The sequence below is a fragment of the Bidens hawaiensis genome, unplaced genomic scaffold (assembly GCF_021521415.1).
Source record: "Bidens hawaiensis isolate Kalapana, Puna unplaced genomic scaffold, B.hawaiensis_p1.1 tig00017066_1, whole genome shotgun sequence".
NCBI classification, from domain to species: domain Eukaryota; kingdom Viridiplantae; phylum Streptophyta; class Magnoliopsida; order Asterales; family Asteraceae; genus Bidens; species Bidens hawaiensis.
The window spans coordinates 144,010-164,583 of NW_027492584.1; the positions used below are offsets into that span (position 1 = coordinate 144,010).

General features: G+C 39.2%; 2 protein-coding genes and 1 pseudogene across 5 annotated transcripts; 1 reads left to right on the forward strand and 2 right to left on the reverse strand.

Annotated features, from left to right (window-relative positions):
* The first annotated feature begins 6,778 nt into the window (after nt 1-6,778).
* On the forward strand, nt 6,779-8,588 carry LOC143552966 (protein LNK4-like). 3 transcript variants are annotated; one of them, XM_077043056.1, is made up of 5 exons: nt 6,779-7,091; nt 7,402-7,486; nt 7,593-7,658; nt 7,745-7,842; nt 8,046-8,588. In XM_077043056.1, the coding sequence occupies exons 1-5, from the start codon at nt 6,802-6,804 to the stop codon at nt 8,197-8,199; spliced, it is 693 nt and encodes a 230-aa protein (XP_076899171.1). In that variant the 5' UTR covers nt 6,779-6,801; the 3' UTR covers nt 8,200-8,588. The 3 variants fall into 3 exon arrangements, 2 of the variants coding, with proteins under 2 accessions (XP_076899171.1, XP_076899172.1); XM_077043057.1 differs by having other exon boundaries at nt 7,405-7,486; XR_013138743.1 differs by lacking the exon at nt 8,046-8,588 and having other exon boundaries at nt 6,969-7,220; nt 7,402-7,658; nt 7,745-7,843.
* A 290-nt stretch (nt 8,589-8,878) lies between these two features.
* On the reverse strand, nt 8,879-11,047 carry LOC143552968 (nuclear transcription factor Y subunit A-4-like; annotated as a pseudogene). The gene is made up of 6 exons (XR_013138744.1): nt 10,918-11,047; nt 10,433-10,503; nt 9,839-9,950; nt 9,600-9,705; nt 9,352-9,516; nt 8,879-9,213 (listed from the first exon to the last, which is right to left on the reverse strand). The product of XR_013138744.1 is annotated as a nuclear transcription factor Y subunit A-4-like (transcript).
* A 4,600-nt stretch (nt 11,048-15,647) lies between these two features.
* Nucleotides 15,648-17,586, reverse strand: LOC143552997 (F-box/kelch-repeat protein At1g30090-like). Its single transcript, XM_077043081.1, has 2 exons — nt 17,357-17,586; nt 15,648-17,164 (listed from the first exon to the last, which is right to left on the reverse strand). The coding sequence occupies exon 2, from the start codon at nt 17,033-17,035 to the stop codon at nt 15,830-15,832; it is 1,206 nt and encodes a 401-aa protein (XP_076899196.1). The 5' UTR covers nt 17,036-17,164; nt 17,357-17,586; the 3' UTR covers nt 15,648-15,829.
* Nucleotides 17,587-20,574: the final 2,988 nt, after the last annotated feature.

The window sequence follows — 20,574 nt, forward strand, 5'->3', positions numbered from 1 at the left end:
TCTTTGTGCAGGCGTGGATGTTGACGCATTCCAGGGTGGAGCGCAGAGGAGTACCTCCCCGCCAATGACGGTAGGCCCGGTCAGCCTACCTGAGGCGACGACCCAGGCGCCTGCGCCTGCTTCCGCTGGTTTAGTTGCTCACTCATTTGAGCCGACTGTTCCAGCTGAAATGACGTCACCGGCGGCTGTGAGTGCGATTTTTACAGCATCCTTCACCGAGCCGGCGGTTACTTTTGCTGCTGATTCCGCGGCGGCGACCGCCGCGGCTGCTACCATGCCCCCGCCATCGGCCACGACGACCGATCCATCAGGTACGCATGGGGCTTCTCGCCAATCTCTGCCACCTTCCCATCTGCCTGACCTCTTGGATGGATTTCCCTTGGGTTCAGGTGATGGGTTCGGCGGCTATCGGCCTGTTATTGACCCTACATGTGCGTAGGGTTCTTTTGGCCCTTTTTATATTTATTTTTTATCATCTTTTCCTAACTGCTTTGTTTTTTGCAGTGTCGGATTCCAATGAAGTGTATGTTCCACGATGGAACATTCGCCGAGGAACAACCCTTCGTACCCCTGTGGAGTGCGTGGAATGGGCTCGTCACGCTGCTCCCAGTGGTGCGTTGGGGGAAGCCATGGCTAGCTACCAGGAGGGTAGGCTAACCAATGAGCTTCGGGTTCTCCTGGCCCGGATGCAGCCGCGTGTCGAGCTGCTTTGTCGTGAAAACGACAAGTTAAAAGCAGCTCGTCTTAAAGAAGTGGCTCAGGCGCGGGCTGTCCGGGAGGAGAACCAAAGGCTTTCCGCAGTGGCTGCGGAAAAAGAGAAGGCCTTCAAGGCCCTCGAGGTTGAAGTTCAGGCTCGACTTGAGGCCCGTTCCAAGGCAGCCCAAGCTGTTAATGAACAGCTTCGGCTGGCTAAGGAAACTGCAAGGAACGCAACCGAGAAGGCCACCAAGGCTGAAGCTGTTGTTGAGCCTCTACGCGTGGAGAATGAGGAGCTTAAAGCCAAATTAGAGGCTCTCCAGCAGGCTCATGATGCCTTGGCGATGGAAGATGCCAAAAAGCTCCAAGAAATCCTGGACCAGAGGGGGGTGCTTGACCATGCTGAGCGTAAGCTAAAGGGTGTCGAAGAGGCTGCGGCTAAAGAAGTGTTGCTTGCCAACCTCAACAAGAGTGAAGCCGAACGCGCCCGTAACGAAGCTCAAGCTGCCCTCCAAGAAGCTCTGGTTGCCAAGGAATGGCTTCTTCGAGAAGCGTTGCTCAGGTAAGCTTTTCTTGTCTTTACGCTTTTCTTTGTAAATAGAAAAGGTTTTGACACTTGTATATTTTCTTTTGTAGGTTGTGCATCGAGTCTTTGCTGAGACGTCGTATGACGATGCTATGAGCGCAGCCCTCAACGCTTCTCACGAGGAAGGGGAAAGGGTCGGCTTCCTGCTTGGTCTAGGGTTCGTTGAGAAAGGCGTCCCGCCTTCCAACTTCCCTTTGTATAATGTGGATACTGAAGCTATTTACGACCAAGCAGTGAACCAGTATGCTACCTTCCCGCATCCGGTGGTGGAGAAGGTGAATGAAGTCGCTGCCGCTGATGATGGGCTAGCTATCCTTAAAGCTTTCCTTGAACTGCCACGCTCTACTGATGGTGCTGGTCCAAGTGGAAGTGGCCCTGAAGCCTGATCCTGAAGATCCCTTCCCACTGCTAGGATAGATTAGCTTGTACAGATTTATTTTCTTGTAGGCGGGTAGTTACCCGGCCATTTTTGTAATGAATCATTGTGAAATATAAATCTTTGTGCGGGTAAGACCGCTATCTTCTTTGGGTTCCTTGCTTTATAAACATTATATGACTTGCATACTTTAGTTTAAATTAGCAATTTTCCAAGTGTTTAGAATAAGTTAACCTTTGAACGTGGTAGATAATAGGTGTGAAGTTTTGCTTCCTCTTTCGTGATTGTGCGGGTAGGACCGTCACTTGCACTTAGTAGGATGGCTAAACTTTACCTACGTCTGACCTGCGTGTAGGTTTTCCTCATCTTTTCTTGAGGATAAGTTAACCTTTGAACGTGGTAGATAATAGGTGTGAAGTTTTGCTTCCTCTTTCGTGATTGTGCGGGTAGGACCGTCACTTGCACTTAGTAGGATGGCTAAACTTTACCCATATCTGACCTGCGTGTAGGTTTTCCTCATCCTTTTTTAGGATAAGTTAACCTTTGAACGTGGTAGATAATAGGTGTGAAGTTTTGCTTCCTCTTTCGTGATTGTGCGGGTAGGACCGTCACTTGCACTTAGTAGGATGGCTAAACTTTACCCATATCTGACCTGCGTGTAGGTTTTCCTCATCCTTTTTTAGGAATTCTGTTTTGAACCGTTCGACGCGCGGTTGTCAATAGGTTAGTGTTCAGTTTCCTTTCATGATTCATGCGGATAGACCGGCACTTTCATTTAATGGGATAACTGAACTTTTCCCCTTCAACTGACCTGCGTGAAGGTTTGTCGTTTTTTGGGTTTATGCGGGTTTTGCCGCCTTCCCCATGCAACGACTTCACGTAATTATGCGGTGAAAACCGGCATATCCATGTTGAATAAATTAACCGTTCGACGCGCGGTTGTTAGTAGGTTAGTGTTCAGTTTCCTTTATCATGATTCATGCGGATAGACCGGCACTTTCATTTAGTGGGATAACTGAACTTTTCCCCTTCAACTGACCTGCGTGAAGGTTTGTCGTTTTTTGGGTTTATGCGGGTTTTGCCGCATTCCCCATTCAACGACTTTTCACGTACTTATGCGGTGAAAACCGGCATATCCGTGTTGATAGTTCATAAAGTATATGTAAAATCATCAGCGTCGATGTTTTAAGGAGAATCATTTCCATTAGAAGTGGCTCTTGGCCTTTTCTTTACAAATTTGGAATTGATTTACATGCAAACTGTGTAATTGAGCTCCCTTCCATGTTGTTGGGATGGGAGTGCCATCGAGCCGATACGCACCTGGTTCGGGATCTCGTTCTTTACGCAGCATGTAGTCTCCACATTGAAGCTGGAATTTTTATTCGTGTTTTCCCCAGCTGGGGTTCTACACGCATTTGCCTGCTCAGCGTTCATTGCGCCACGAGGTGCGCGAGCGTCCCATCTCTGACAAATGCTTCGACCATGTCCTTTACGTCTATGCATTCTTCGGTGTTGTGGCCTTTTGTCCTGTGAAAGTCACAGTATTTGCTCCGATCGGCATTGTGACGATGTCGGATTATTTGAGGCTTTGGCCATGGGAGCTCCTCGGTGGCGAATATCTCGGTGACGCTTTTGGTGAGCGGCGTCCATCTGGAGTTCTTGTTTGACTGTACGTTATCCCTTCCGCCTAACCGATTTTGCAAGCCGGATGAGGTGTCAAAGTTTACCCTTGACTGCCAAATGCCTAGCTTTCGCTTTTTGTTTAACCGGGCGGTAAGGACGTTGTCTTCCCTTGTTTTCTGGGTGTAGAGGTTTGTGCTCTGTGGGAGATCTCTACCCAGTTGCTTCTCCGTTTCCGCAAAGCGTTTTGCTGCTGTCATGATGGCATCCCATGTGGATGGCATGCCATCTTTACCCGTTAAGGTGCGGATGAGCTCTGGGTCGTTCGCGCCCTGAATGAAAGCAGCGCGAACAAGATCTTCGCTAATGTTACCCAGACTTAGCTTCTTCGAGTTGAAGCGAGTGATGAAGTCCAGCAAAGATTCATCTTTCTCTCGAATGCATTTGAGGATTGTCCATTGCTCCTCGGTATACTTTCTTTGCTGGCTGAAGTGTTGGCTAAACTTCTGTTGGAAGTCAGCCCAGTCGTAGATGTGGTTGACCGGTAGACGATCGAACCACGCTCTAGCAGCCCCGACAAGCGTCATTTGGAACATGTAACACCACGTGGGTTCCGTCCAACTACTGACGGTTGCCCCCGCTATGAATCTGTTCAAATGATCATCTGGGTCGGATGTACCATCATATGTACCTATGCTGGACATTTGTTTGGCACTTTTTGGGGCAATTGCTTCTGCAATGTCCCTTGCAAATTTGGACGTTCCTGCATTTGCAACGTTTGGTCTGAATGTTTTGGAGAAGTCACGTGGACTTCCACCTGTGTTTTTTGGTTTGAAGGCTTCTCCAAAATGCCTTCTCAGTTGGGAGTCCGTTTCCTTACGCTTCCCTTTTGCTCTATGGCGAGGGTTCGCGTCGGAGTCGGATTCCGAGTTATTGTCCAAGTAATCTTCGAATTCATCAGCCTGTTGGACGGAACGCAAGCGTTCGTCCAACTCAGCTTGGAATTCCCTCTGACGTGCCTCCGCCCATGCCTTAACTTCATCGAGAGTTTGGCGGGGGAGTCTTCGTTTTTCAAACTGGGTATCGGTGAATCCCAGTGGGCGATCATTTACTGCACTTGCCCCAGCTTGGGTAACTGGGGTAGTGTTCGTAAAATTTACTTCACTTGCCCCGGCTTTGGTAGCCGGGGTAGTGTTTGTAAAAACTGTGTAGCCGGTATTCCCCCCAGTAGCTGGGGTTGTGGTTACCGGAATTTCTTTAACCATCTTTCTAAAAGTTTGAAAAAACTGGAGAAAAATAAAGTTCTAGCTTTATGCACGGATGGCGCCAATGAAGAAACACTAACCGGACCCCGGGCAGATTACGAGTAACCTGGGGGTTAGATAGATGTTTCCTACGAGGGGTTAGACCCAGAGAAGATGGTTCTTCTGATAACCTGCAAAACAGACACCGTGAGCTTGTCACTGAGAAGGGGGGGTTCCTCCTTGTGACCACCCTCCGGCGTGAGAATCAGACTAGATTGCTCTTTAAATATAAATGTATATTAAGAGATTGCTAGAGCAGATATCAGGTATAATATGATGAGAATATGGTAAGATGAGATGGTCATACCATTTGTGGTATTTATAGCCGAAGGTAGGTTTCCAAGAAGGTGTGGCCGGCTGCAACAGTGTTCCTGTTCCACCAACAGTGGCCTACGCACGTGCCCTGCTGGTAGTTGGTGGGTAGGCAGCGGCTGATAGTGACCAGGCCTGCTGTGTACTATTCCTTTTCCACCAACTGCCGGCTATGCACGTGGTATGGCAGTAGTTGGTGAGTAGGCAGCGGCTAATAGTGACATACAGTACAGGAGCATGCTGCTCGCCATACTGTTGTCAATAAGCTGTCGTATCTTTAGTCAGATCTTTTTCCCATACCTCGTCAGGTACAGTACAGAAGATCTTCCCGTATCGTACGGACTGGCTTATTTGGGCGGGAGTATTCCCCCTCCCGCCCTTGTGCGGGATTGTTCCCGGCTTCGCTCATTCCTTCAGGTGACACTGAGTGATTGAGAGCTAAGTGCCTTGTGCGTGTAGCCTTGCTGCGCGGGTGGCCTTCCCTGATGGCTTGTATCCGAGGCTGCGGGGACAGGCGGAGTCCTTCACCATTGGGAGGCATTTCCTGTGGGAACAGCTTGCGTACTGCGCGTAAGGACGTCACGTCTCTGAGCATGGTTGGTCCTGCGGATCCAGTTGGTTTCTGCGCAGACGTCCCTGTTTAAGGTGAGTCTTGCGGGTCCAACTGGGCTCTGCTGGGACCTACCTCTTCAGTGAGGTACAAAATAGTAAAATACAAATCATTTGATAGATTCATAGTAGAGAGTGGGTCCCAGGTAAACCAACGTGGATAACTGAGAAGACATATTTAGATGGAGGTCTGTTGTTAGCCACTAATTCACTCCCATCATTTCCATCCACAAATTATTATTATTGTTATTATTATTATTATTATTATTATCCCCCCACCGGGCCACCCCACCACTCTGTCTGTGTTTCTCTTGATCTTGATATTGACCTCTACACCACCACAATCTTTCATCTCAATTCTATTCATTTCTATTCAACACACACAAGTCCTTTATTCATTTCTCATTCGATTCCATCTTCTTCTGTTCAGTTCAGGTCAGTTATTATTATTATTATTATTATTATTATTATTGTCTGCAAGTTTAGTGGTGATTCTTGTTCTTACTTGAAGAAACTCTTTTCATTTTCCAGCTTCTTGTTATTACTCTAATTGATCTAAGTTGGGTTTTATCAAAGTTTTCGTCTTTTCTATTTTATTAACTTGTGAATGTAATCTAAGTGACTAAGGTTTCAAGATCTCTTCATATTATTATATAAAACCTTTTTCCAGTTGGCTTTTAAGCTGCTAAACGTTTCGTACGGAAATTTCATATAACCTGAACACAATACAAACTTGAAATTGTGTCACACACGTGAACCCAACACGACCTGCAAATTTACTGGTTGACACAACACGAAAAAGTATATCTTTTTTCATATTAATGCTTTCAGATTCTGAAAATTTACATATTTATTTTGTTATAACCGATTATGTTTAATATATGCCCCCCTTTATTTGTAAAATTTGAAATTTCTGTATAAAAATGCATACATAAATTAAGTTCTTTTAATAAAATAAAATATAATAAATAAATAAATAGTTAGGTTCAACGGATCAGCTCGTGAACCAGTCAAGTTGACACAATAACAACCTGTTTAGCTAAACATGTCTTCAGGCTCGATCTGAAACTTACCCAAACCCGTGGATTTGTGTTAGGTTCGCGTCGTGTCAGATATTCATATCTTAGACTCACTTTTAGTTTTACCTAATGCGAATCAATGTTATTTGTAGAGTTATAGAGAAATAATTATTACAATAATTACAAAGTATTAATTGTTATTGTTTAGAGAAATAATAATATCAAATATTATATGACTGATCTTTGACCTTCAAGTGTTGTTTTAATCTGTAGTGATTAATGAATACCATGGAGTGGTATTTCGGTAACGAAGTAGAAGATCTTGTTGTTCCAAAGGGTTATGAACAAGCACAGATGATATCATCATCATCACCTGAAAATTGGTTACAATGGGGAATGAATGGTTTTGGGAATTCTTATCCGAAAAAGAATCTTGATTCGAACATGATGACACATGATCAGCTATGCAACAACGGTGGGTCTCTTTTGTGGAACGACGAAGTGGATTTCCAACAGTTTACAGAGGAAGAAGCCAGAATCAATCGCATGGATGATAATGACTTATTCTTGTACATGCTCAACTTTTGGGAATTAAGATTCTCCATTTAATTTCGTATTACATGTCTTCGAATTCGATTACTACTAATTAAAACGGGTCAACTGCTCCATTTTGTCCTCAAGATTCACTCTTTTGGATGGTAAGAAGCGGGTCGGATCCGGTCAGGTCTTGTTTTGACTCTTTCCTGATCCATTTTCACTAATATATTTAGTTTCGAGTGTTGACTCTTTTCGGTCAAAGTAATTAATCTGATAGTTTTCGGTCAAGTAAACATGTGTTTTTTCTTGTTAGTTTGCATACTCATGGTGTATCTTTTGCAGCAGGTCATTACTTGAAGAAGATCCAACTAAAGCTGATATCACCGAGGGCAAAACGGTAAATTCATCAACTTATCAAATGCCAGAGGTGAGATGAACATTTCGAGTTGACCTGCATAGTCAAAGGTTGTTAATTGTTATGTTTGTGTAATAATTGATGTTTTTATAATTCATTTGCTAATTTTTTTTATCAGTATACTGGCAATGAGAACTTAATGGAGGAACCTGTATTGAATGATCTTGAAAGGGTGACTGCACAGGTGAGAGTTACAGGGGTATAATTGGAATTTCATAAGTTGCGTGAACTTATGAACACACTTCATATATATTTGTATTTTCGTTTCAGTTAACAGATAAAACTCGCATTTGCTTACGTGATGCTTTCTACCGACTTGCGGAAAGCTCAAAACAATGTATGATGACTTCTAACGATGATACATGGAGGTATGTATGTATATATGCATCATGCATGTATGTATAAATAACATTGTGTTCTTCACTCATAGTGAATGCATGTTTCTATAATATAGTGTGAAATATGATTTTACAAACACTATATTATTTCAATAATAATCTGCTTCTTTAATTTATGTATTAAATATACACCGATTAAACATAACCTGAAAAACTATCTTGTTAATTGACAGGGCGGGAGAAACAGGAGATTCAGAATATAAAACAAATGTTATTGATAGAGCGGTAGCCAGCCTCGTATTCCATAAGACTGATTTTGATGACACGTACAGCCAATATCAAACCGACTACAACAATGATGCAGAATTTTGTGACTTGGAGATTTAAGTTACGAAAAAATTTGCTTTTTGCAGATAGTGCGCGTATGTAGGCTTCGTGTCAAGCCCGGTTTTTTGATCTTATGTGTTATGGTGCTGTTGGCCAGCTAAGTACATATCAAATCTTGAGTGGTGTTTACTGGATCAATTTTGTGGCATGAACACGTTTTTATTATGTAATATTCCTCGTTAGCGAGTTGATTTATTGATCATGACAACAAATAAGATGATAATGTAATGATGTTTAGCATAAATTATTGATGTATGCCTTCAGAAAGTATAATTGCATGGTAAAGATCTAATAACATTTCCAAGAGTTTAACAACTGGCTTTATAGAATCAAAGTAAAAAGTTTAAAATATAATTTTAGTTTTCACAAAGTTATTACAGTTTCCTAGTTTTGTTTGTTAAGTTGCATGCATCCTAAGGTGTTTCTAGCTAGTTTTTTCTTTAACCATAAGAATCCATTATTAGGAAAAACTCACGGACTTGTCTATACCCTGCTAACCAACGGGATCTAAAATTTTATAAAACCACACAATTGTACATCAACAATTCTATTGATTTTGGACAATGGAATGCCAGAACTCTTTTTCTAGCAAGAAAAGACCACTCAACACATTGATAGTTGCACAAATATACCACAACTTATTCAACATATCAGCCATAACATCAACATATATCTAACCACAAAAAAAAAACACCTCACTATTCCTGAATACAACTTGAATTCATGTTCAACAAACCAGCAAAAACAGATCCAGGGTATGAAAGATAACCAAAAACAGACGACACGAAAGCTAAAAAGCACGGACCTTGACTTGACTATACACTCGAAACCGCAGTAAAGCTTGATGATTTTTAATTAACTTTCTAGGGTTTATCAGAGTTGAGATTGATATCTTTCACCTGAGAGTTATCATCAGACCCCTCCTTTTTTTGCTTATCTTTTTTTCTCAAACCGACCACCACACCCTCTGCTTCTTCTCAGTGCATGCAAATGCCTCGATTCATGCAAGTACGGCTGCTAAAGTTTCATAGACATTAGCTCACAGAATTTATACAAATTAATAATATTTAAACCTTAATTCTGCTGAAAAGACCAGACCTACATGCAAGTAATACACAAAGCATATGACATTATATAACATTTTTAATTTACCTTTCTAGACTTGTGAGCTTTATTTTCAGATTCAGCTTTTGCACGACACTGTCTGCGCCTCAAGATTCCATGATATTGTTTAGCATTCACGAAAACCGGCTCCTCAGCTGTATCTGATGGGAGCGGAACACCACCTTGCTGAATTCCCATTAACTGAAGATGTACCTGAAGTAGATGCAAACGGGTCCAACAAGTAAAATAACTAAATGTGTCAAACGGGTCAAAATATGAACAAGGAGGAAGCGTACCATAGGCGGCACCGGATACGGATGAGTTGGATACGGTTGTGTTTCATAGGGAGTGGATAAGGACAAGCCGTAATATGGATCTGGATAAGGATAAGCTGCTTGGCCCTGTGATTATATATGCATTAACTTCAACAGAAACAAGCAGTAACAAAACTATTAGACACCCTGAAAGGCTTAAATAATGGGCCTAACGCCTAATGACGGATATCCCATACTAGTTTTCGAAAGAGAGAGATCCCAATGTTGGGTATTGGACGTTTGAAGGATGAGGCATGCCGTTTGCAGTTGCAGAAGGTGAGGACTGAATTTGACCATCCTTTTGGGTTTGACCGGTCTCACTTCTGTTATGATCTGTTTTTTAAAAAAAATCATAAATTTATGTCTAACTATATATACACATCATGAAGGCAATGCATACTGAAAGGTGGCATTTTTCACTCGTTTACTTATGAAACAGCTTATTCGTGTTATGCTTAATCCCAAACGGGTCAAATTAAATAATTTAGCCAATTATAGAACAGTTGAAGAAAATGGGTCGGGTCTGGTTAAACGGGTTGAAAGATACTTAAACTGTACTCAAAACATTCAGATTATTATTGTAATAAGAAATTTGTTATGATCTTATCAAAAGCATTAACTGTAATAAAGATTAAAAAAGTGGAAACAAAAAAGTGTTGTATCAACGACTCAGCCCGCACTAAACAATTACTAGTTAAAGCTCGCACCCGGATTGACCCGTTACCCAAAACCCGTGGACACGAAAGACAATTGTACAAGATGCATAGTTGCATACATCATATGAAGCATAAAATACAAAAAATCATGACAATTACCGGGAATCTGAGGAGCAGCAGAGGACATGATGCTATGTGAATGCCAACCACAGATTTTGATGAACTTGGATCTATCAGCATCATAAAAGAAGATATTATAATGGCATAATAATATTTCAAAAACTTAAATTTGGATTAGAATGAACACTACTACTACTAGACTACTAGTTACTACATATTCAATAATCTTTATTTTTTTATTTAATATGTATTATATATGCTACAGGCACAACTGATGAAGCCATTAAACTAATAAAAACAAAATCTTGAATTTGAGATTACTGCTCTGATTCACCTAAATTGCAGATTAAAAAAACAAGTATTTGAAGTCAAAGCAAACATCAATTTTCAGCAAATTGAATTTGAATTAAAGGTATGATTAACCAAATTGGTCCCAGAAAATTGGTTTTGAATGAAAAACAGAAACCCGTAATTGTTGGGATTTAATTAGCTGAGATTACATGCAGAAGTAGGGTTTGAATGACCTGTTTGAAGCTTCTTCCGGTTGAAATGAATTCGATGATGTTGGTAATGAGTAATGAGAAAGTTGTCGTCTTGGACAATTTCGTGGTTCAGATTCACCCGGAAACAAAACCAGGATGGAAGCTTTGTCCGTACAATATTATTATTATATGTGAAATCATAATATATATATATATATATATAAAATAAAAAATAGTATGTATATATTATTAAAAATATTTATTTAAAAAGTCATTATCATTATAATAGTAATATACTATGAAGAAGATCTGATGTTGTTTTTTACGATATCAACTCGGGTTGGTTTTAGGGTGGTGTTCGGATTTTTTTTGTTATAGGAATTATTATTACTAATATATATAAAAGACAACTTTGATGTCGTAAGTAGCCTATTGGGCCACTTGGCAGCATCATATTAGTCGAGGACCTTTTGTTTTGTTTTTTGGTTCAATTACAATAACAAACGTAATGGAAATCGACCAGACGTCAACTTTTTTTGTTTTAATCCCGGTACTATAATAAACCTGAAAGAAACCGACCGAGCTGTGTAAACTCGTTGTTTTATTTAAAGTCCATGACCGGCAACGCTTAATGCGCAAGTTTACCGACCCCCGCCCCCTCCCCAAATTGGTTGTTTGTCCACCTCAATTTTTATATTTTTTTTCGTTTTTTAGTTCCGGTACCGTATCGTACATAATTAAAACCGACCGAATTTGTGTGAAGTTACCGCCTCAATGCTCGGAATAAAATACACTTCGGTTTTACCACCGCCTGGGTTTGCCAACCAAATAAACATCGTCTTAAAAAAATTTCTTATATGTTAATGTTTTTATTCTATGTTAATTTGATGAATTAAATTTTGGGTTTCAACGCTCAGATGTTATCAGCGGTGTCTATATCGTAATGAACGCAGCAGGTACTAACCGAATTCGTGTCGACTCATTGTCGTAACACTTAGGTTTTACCAATGTTCAGGTTTCAACACTACGGTTTTGCCGGCTGCCCCGGCACAACGCGCCAGGTAGAAATATTAGTTATTACTATATATGATTGTGAAGTTTGGTGCCGCTTGGCCATTTACTGGTCCAAGTGGCACCGCACCATTGACCAGACCAATTTTTTTTCTTTTTTTTGGTTTTAGTCTGATATCTTAACGAACATATTAAAAATCGACCAAACTTGCGTAGACTTAGCGCCATAATATCCATGCCCGACAATGCTCAGGTATTACCAACGCCCAAGTTTTACCGATTCACCATCGCAATGCTCGAACTCACAACACTCGGTTTTTACCAACACCGGGGGTTTTATTTATTTTATTAGTCCTGGTACCATATCAAACACATCCAAAACCACCGAATTTGTGTCTCCTTACCGCCACAACGCGCAACACCGACAACGTCTGGGTTTTACCGACTCACGGACACAAAACTGGGGACTGCAACGCTTGGGTTTACTGACCGAATAAACATTGTTTTAAATATATAGATTTCTTATTTGTTAATTTGACGAATTTATTTTTTTGGATTTTAACAATTGGGTTTTACAAACGCTGGTTATACCGTAATTGAAACTGACCGAATTCACATCGACTGTCGTAACGCTCTGGTTTTCCAGCGCATGGTTTTACCGACCTACCCCCGCAACACCGGGGACCGCAATGCTTGTGTTTTACCGACCGAATAAACATCGTTTTAAATATATTGTTTTTTATATATTAATTTTGACGAATTTATATTTTGTGGTTTTAACGGTTGGATTTTCAACGTGTTTATACCATAACGACCGTAACCGATACTGATCGAATTCACGTTGACTTTCCATCATAACGCTAGGGTTATACCAACCAACTATCCGGCGCATTGAGCCGGGTAAAATTCTAGTATATAATAAATAAAAAGTTTGGTGCCGCTAGTGTCTTATTGGCCACTTGGCGGCACCGAACTGGTCCGTAAAGTTTGTTTTTGTTTTTTTAGTTTAGTCATCGAAACGAATGTAACGAAAACCGAGCGAACGTCACTTTTTTGTGTTTTAGTTCCGGGATTAACAACAATCGACTTTTAACAACGCTCGTGGTTTACCGACTGATGTCACCCTGTTGGTTCACCTCAACTTTTATACTTTTTTGTTTTATATTTGTTTTAATTCCGGTACAATAACACACGTTGCCAAAACCGACCAAATTTGTGTCGACTTACCAGCTCATGCTTGGGACCGACAACACTTGGTTTTACCACCGTACTCCGAGTTTTAATAACCTGCCGGGCGCAAGTTCTGTCAACGTAACAAACATAATGAAAACCGAACTAACGTCAGTTTTTTTTGTTGAAGTTCCAGGATCGACAACGATTGGCTTTTACCAACGTTCGAGTTTTATCGGCTGACGCCACCATATTGGTCCATTTCAACTATTATAGTTTTTGTTTATATATTTGGTTTTAATTTCGGTACAATAACACATGTCACCTTAACCGACCGAATTCGTGTCGACTTACTATCTCAAGGCTCAGAATCGACAACACTTGGGTTTTACCACCGCCCGAGATTTAATAACCTGCCCGGCGAAAATCTAGTTCTATCTGTTTACCGATCCAAATAGAATTCGAGTAATCGGTTTCGATTTTGTTTGGGTAAGGCTAATCGATATTTGGGGTTTTAAGCATAAGCTACAATGCATGTTTTATCATATCATCTTTAAGATAGTATTTACTATTAACCAAACCTTTTTGTAGCTCAAATAAGCGACATCACTATCTAACACAATAACTGATTATTTAAGTGATAGCCGGACTTTTCTATTGAAAAACATATGGGGGAAAACTAAACTTTTTGGTTCATCATGTGTGTGTATTTATAACTGACAATATTTTAAGTAAATTTAGATTAGCCGATTAAGCTTTTTTTAACCCAATTACCGACCCGAATACTACCTTTGGGTTTCAGGTTCCATCTTAACCGGGTTTTGGGTTTCGGGTTTATTCAAGTTTGGGCTACGTGTTATTCGGGTTCAGTGTTGGGTAAAAATGACACCCCTAGTTGATTTGAATGGTTTACGAAACGAGTATAGTTGATTTTAGCTTAATGTTTTTAACTGGACTTGTTAGATGTCACTTTCAACTCAATTCAACTTATAGAGGGTACATGTTGCAACTAGCAAGTTAACAACAATATTAAATTATAATCATATAATATAATATCAAATTATCAATACACAAGGTGTAAAAAAGCCAAAAGATCTAGATCACATTAAACCTACTAATCTAATGATCTAATCTACTAAGTGTCATACTATGGCACTATAATCAACTTTTTATGCACTTAAATATTATAACAAAATCCCAAGTATTAAGTATCCAAACCCCAGTTTAGTGTAATAATCCATTCAATTTGCGTAATAATACAATGTGTAAATAGCCTTGTAGGATCCAAAAAATTTTGCCAGTGGGCGCAAAAAACGGTCAACCTAGAATGGGTCAAGTCAAACCAAACCAAAATGGGCCTGGTCAAATGAAATTACATTAAATAAACAAAGTATAAAAATGTAAGCAATAAATTTCCCCAAAACACAATAACAAAACACATATTACAGTTAAGAAAAGCCTTTGCATAATTGTTACGCCACAAAACACTCTTATGTACAAATAATTTTTTTTTAAGTTAAATAGTGTAGAATTACAAAAAAGAAATGATACTCTTACTACTATCATATTTTGGTCTAACTTTTATAATGGTCTGATTAAACTAACAAATATAGCACTATATTAAAAACTAATTGATGAAGTGATTAGATAATTAAATAATCTAAGCTTAATTGTTATTTTGTGAAAGAAAAACTACACTTGCGTTTGAAAAGTTGGCTCGGAAAGTTGAGTTTGGGGCACTAAAAAAACACGGATGGGACACTTGGGGTCTTTGGACCTAATATAGTAGAAGTTTATAGAAGAAAATACGAATTTGAGGGGGTGCATATGCTCCCCCTGGCTCAATACTGAATCCGCCCCTGGCGTCAACTCCAGTAATACACGAGAATGAGAAATAACCACGCTGCAGGAAGCTTCAATCGAGATTAAATCCACCACATCACTCTACTATTAGGAATTCCATCCCGTAAACTAAAGTGTCATGTATCGCATATAGACGTTGAGAGCATCACAACTAGCATGCATAGGATATGCCAACCCGGACTACATCTATCTTAAATGTGGTCAAGAGTATATGATATTGATATATAGTCAATAACTTACCGGAGATGATGTTGACATATCGGTCAAATGCCCATACATCTATGAAACGATTTGAAATAAGACCCGTGGACAAGGCCGACTCAACCTTTTTGAGGACTTAAAAGCAAATTCTAAATTTTATTTTCTTAAGATCTTAACCCGTGGGAATATCGTGACTCCCTACGATTACTAGAAGACACAAAACCACTTCCCATTGAACCGGAAAAAAAATCGAATGTGAATCAAGCATGGTCAAGCGCTAAAAAGTAAAAACTTGGTCACTTTTAGATATAAGTGTCAACTTTTCTTTTTTTACAGTCGAGCCACTCGTGTATGCAAAAAAGCTAGAACCTAGCTTACTCGGGCTAGCCGGGTCAACCATATTAACCCGAATCCGCTCAAACTCAATCCAAAACCTGATAATATTATGTCTGCAATAGCCTTAATCTCTTGATTTTTTACATTAGTTCTATATATTAAAAATACAAGCAATGCAACATTCAGCCTAAATTACTTCTGTTTGGGCTAACTCTTTATTGTATTCAAAATTAACTTAATACAAGCATCATTAACATACAATATCATTCAACAAACATCATACAACATCATATAAACAGCATACACACAACATACTCACATAAACACCAACCAAAACATACAAAACCAAAAAGAAACATACAAAAACACACCATCACGCGAAGAGAACCTGTGTACTCGAAGGCGTCAGATCACAAAGCGCCTCGGGTGCTTCAACCACTTCCCATTGAACCGAAAAGCTCGGGCTTTTCTCACTGTTCAACCTCAAAATACACCCAACGGCAACATGAAGGTTTTTTCCCACAACATAAATCTTATTATTATTACAATTAACCGAAAAAGGCTTGCATATCTGCTCCGGTAACGGAGGCCCGTCAACAATTTTCCACGAGTCATTATTCATGTCATACACCTTAACTTTAGTCCTCTCGTGCTCGGTTACAACAAACAAGTTACCATAAATCACCACACTCGTACCCGTCCACCCTTCTCTAAGCCCATCCGCCATGTTTTCCCAGTGATCGGTTTTCGGGTCATAAACTTGACCCCTCGGGACCACATAAAAAGGCCAAAACCACCCCTCGGTCACAAGAAGCTTTCCATCAAGAACCGCTGCATCATAAGACGCCATATACGTCCCCATTTTTGCAATCGGGTGCCAAATCCCCTTACTCGGGTCCATAACCTCAGCAGAATTAAGCTCAAAATAATCGGCACTGTTTCCACCCGCCACGTAAATCTTTCCATTTATAACCCCACTTGCGAAAAACGACCTTGCCGTTATCATCTTCTTCATCACGGTCCAACAATTCTTTTGAACATTAAATTTCAACACTATATTCAAAGGGCAATCGCTGTCAAATACCACACCTCCACACACGAAAAGTGACCCCTCAAATGGGAACGAAACGCACCTAAGCCCGTGTGGACACACCTTATCGATACAAGGCATTTGTGGAATCGTGTGCCATGAGAAATTAACCAGATCAAGAACATGCCATTGAATCTTTCTTGTACATTTATGAAAGGATAATATAAACAACCACGGATCTTGAAACCCCATTTCTTTTCTTCGTGTAAAGAACCGTTCTTTGTTACCAAATAGCTGATACCATCGTCTGCAAACGCTTTTTGAAGCCGTGTGACTTGAAACCGGCAGCCTTAGAAGACAGTTTAAAGCAATATCATCAGGAAGACCGGGAATAAGTGGATAGCCTCTAAGACTTAACTCGGTTTCAACAAACGGATCCAGTAAGCGCGATTGAACTGCAGCTAACTTGAACTTTGGAGATAATGTCATCTGTGAATCCCCTAACTTTTGTACTGCTACTTGCTGTGATGAAACCCTAACTCTTTGCATATTTTTTCACAAACTCAACAACCCGAAACAAAATCTTGAAAACCCCAATTCAAATCCAAGATTTTGAAATCATCAAACCACAATACAACCAAACCCCATCTACAAAACTAACATCAAATTCAACTTTTGCTGCATGAAAGGCACAAAGCTTCAATTTTTTCCCCAAAAAGATAACATTCCCTTACAAGTTTCAATCTTTATCACAAGATTTGAATCAATAATCACACCCAGTTGAAGAACCAATGAAAATTTATCTTTTTATGATCTGGGTAGAGTTCAAATTGAAACAAAACCTATCAAGAAATAAAGATCAAGACTTACAGATAAAGGGAATTGATTAAAGATGCATAAAGATTGAAACTTGAGGTTGAAGATTGATGGAAGATGATTGTTGTTTGGTGGGTCGAATGAATTCTTGTGGCAAAGATGGGTTTGATAATCATAAATGATGATGATGATGATGATGATGATGATGATAAGCTGCAATAATAATAATAATATTAATGCCCACGCGCAACAAAAGAACGTGGACAGAAAGGAGGGTTCATGGTATCGGACCCAACCGTACACGCCAATGTCTATTCACCCTCAGTTCCAATATTAAGAGCATCATAATTATAATAATTGTTTGATTAATGAAATGAAATTACATAAAAGTGGTGTGAAACGCTTTAATCATAGATTGATAGTTGAGAAGGAGCTGTCTTTACAACATAAGATAACATTATATATTATATTAATGTGTGGAGATATGTTTAATTCGTCACGAAAAGTTGAATTGAATTTTAACACGTTCGAATTTATTGTCTTGTGATAATTTTCGACAGTTTGACTTATGATAATTTGAAACTTCATTGGTGTAAAAGAATATGTTTTTCTTTATGGAGTGTGATTGTCTTTGACAGCACAATGCAAGTCATGAACAATATTGATCATAATTTATATTATTATCGGTCAATAAGTTATAATTCAAATGTTTAAAATACAATTTAGCTAATAGAGTAATCAGAGGTGTTTAGATATTAAAATCGCTATTTGACTCACATTATTTAAGAATTGTTTGATGTAGATTTGAAAGCAACCATGTAATGATTTAGTATTGAAAAAGATATTTTGAAATTTAAATAATTATTAATTCAAATGATTTGAAAGCTGAGATCATTTGATGATAAGTTTTAGTTCCACCGAATTTTGTAATATAAGATTGAAAAAAATAAGATCCAATCGATAGTATATGTAACACTCCAACCCGGAGAGGGCTGACGTGTCACTATTACAGATATCAAATCAATGTCACAATCCAAAATACATCAAAAATCAATGCAACCTATGTCATATTATTAAACAAAAATGAATTAACTTTTAAAAAGCTTGAACTTCACTTTACTCTCATTACTGATCTCCCCGATTTCCCAAATTACCTGTTAGCAAATAAGACAGACACAAACAAGAAAATACGGCTGAGCCAAAAATTGCCCAACGGAGAGAACAATAGTACAGGTAAAGGCATACATAAGACAAAACACATACTGAAATAAAACTGAAACTATTGCGGATATAAAACCACGTTTTAGACCGAACTATAATTAGATGCGAAACATAATCCGATACACGATCGGGACGTAATCTGAATATACTCAAATTTAACCAAATGCGTATACACATATCAAAACGGACCAGAAATATAGCGAAACAAAATATAATTACTAAAATACACGACGATGATGTTAAAATAAATAGGTCGTGTAATACGGAAACACCCAGAGCCTAAACAGAGGGGTACACAGCTAGCTAGTCCATGCACCAAGGAGACGGTGTGGGTGGCGTGCACACATTGTTCCATCTCAAACAGAAGTCAGGAGTCAGGAGTCAGGAGTCGGAGCTAAGATCGATCTATACGCCTCTAAGTGGCCAAGGTACTACATGAGTACTTTCAGAGACGCCGTGAACTTTGATTACGCACTGTCACGATAAGTGCCATGTCGTTGACGCCCCAACGACAAGTCAGAAATGCTCGGGTAACAGAGTACTGAACTAAAGTCGTATAACTAAAAGATATTTAAACAGGAACATGCAATAATGAATTCAAAATATATATAACCTATTGCATGCTATAAAATTAATATAACCATATCATACGAATAAACCGAACTAGATAACAAAAATCCGCACTACGAAGTGACGGACATCGAATATAAAATGGACTAGAACCAATACTATGAGTGAAGAAAAACAGAATCCGTACCTTAGTAGTCAACAAGTAAGCACGCAAAGTCGAGCCACGTTAAGTTGTACTAACACCTACATTTTAATAGTTTGAGTTAAATTTACAAAACTTAATTTAATTTTGCTGGTATCTTTTGCTCCGGCGACATATGCGTTTAAAATCTTTACTTTGTCATGATGGTCGAAAGTTTCAAAATTTATTTCATCTTTACATTAAGTACCACTAATAAAGTATGTTGAGTTTATTTTATCAACTAATGTGAATATGATTTTATAATTTGATATCATATGGTTGGAAACCCAAAATACACAAGTGACACAACTCCATGTCTCCATCCACACACACAACCCAACACTTTTAAACACAATTCAATCACACACCATGCACACACAGTATATATGCACTCATGCAAACACACACGTCAGTCATCAGCATTCTCAATTCTAAAGCAAATGTCATACAACGCTTTGTTATCAAGAACCATACACTCACGCCATACACACACAATAAACAAATATGACATACACATGCTTCACACACCGCACCCATCTACAACACACATATTCTTCGCGGAACCAAAACTAAACGAACCGCGGTCGCCGGAACAAATCGAAACGATACCAAAATTTATATCTTTAAATTCAAATGAGACTAAGGTTTTGATTCGGTACCTCAATATATAGCCGAACACAAACTGAACGTATCAAAGAGCGAGAGCGGTGGAAGTACACGAGCGTGTGATGGTTATGAATCCGGTTATAACATAATGTTAGTTGCGCGGCGTCGGCGACGACTCTCTTCGTCACTTAATTACAACAGAAGGTGATGGTGGAGAATGCGGTAGAGATAAACAGAGGTTTGGGATGGGTGGCCAGAAAACACATAACCGAGATGAAGCTTTGGCGGCAACGCAACGGAACCGGAGAAGGATGGCGAGCAGTGACGTCGCATGGAAGCCCTAGAATGGTTATGTTTTAAGAGTTGAGGATTTGAGAGAATTTAAATTGACAAAAGGAAACTTGATCAACAAGAGATTCATTCCAAAGAATTTGTAGGTGGTTAGTTGTAGCTTACGTAAATAAGTTGGAAGGGATAAGGGTCATTCAAAATATATACATCTAGCAAAAATAGGATTAAGCTTGGTTCCAAGGATTTGGATAATTATTCATACATATATTTTTTTTTATTCATAAATCAAATATCACATTACGTTCAAATACTAGCTATTGACAATATGCACAAATTAAAATTTATTATTACTACTATTATATGAAAAATATATGTTCAGATTAACAAATTTTCAGTTACTCAT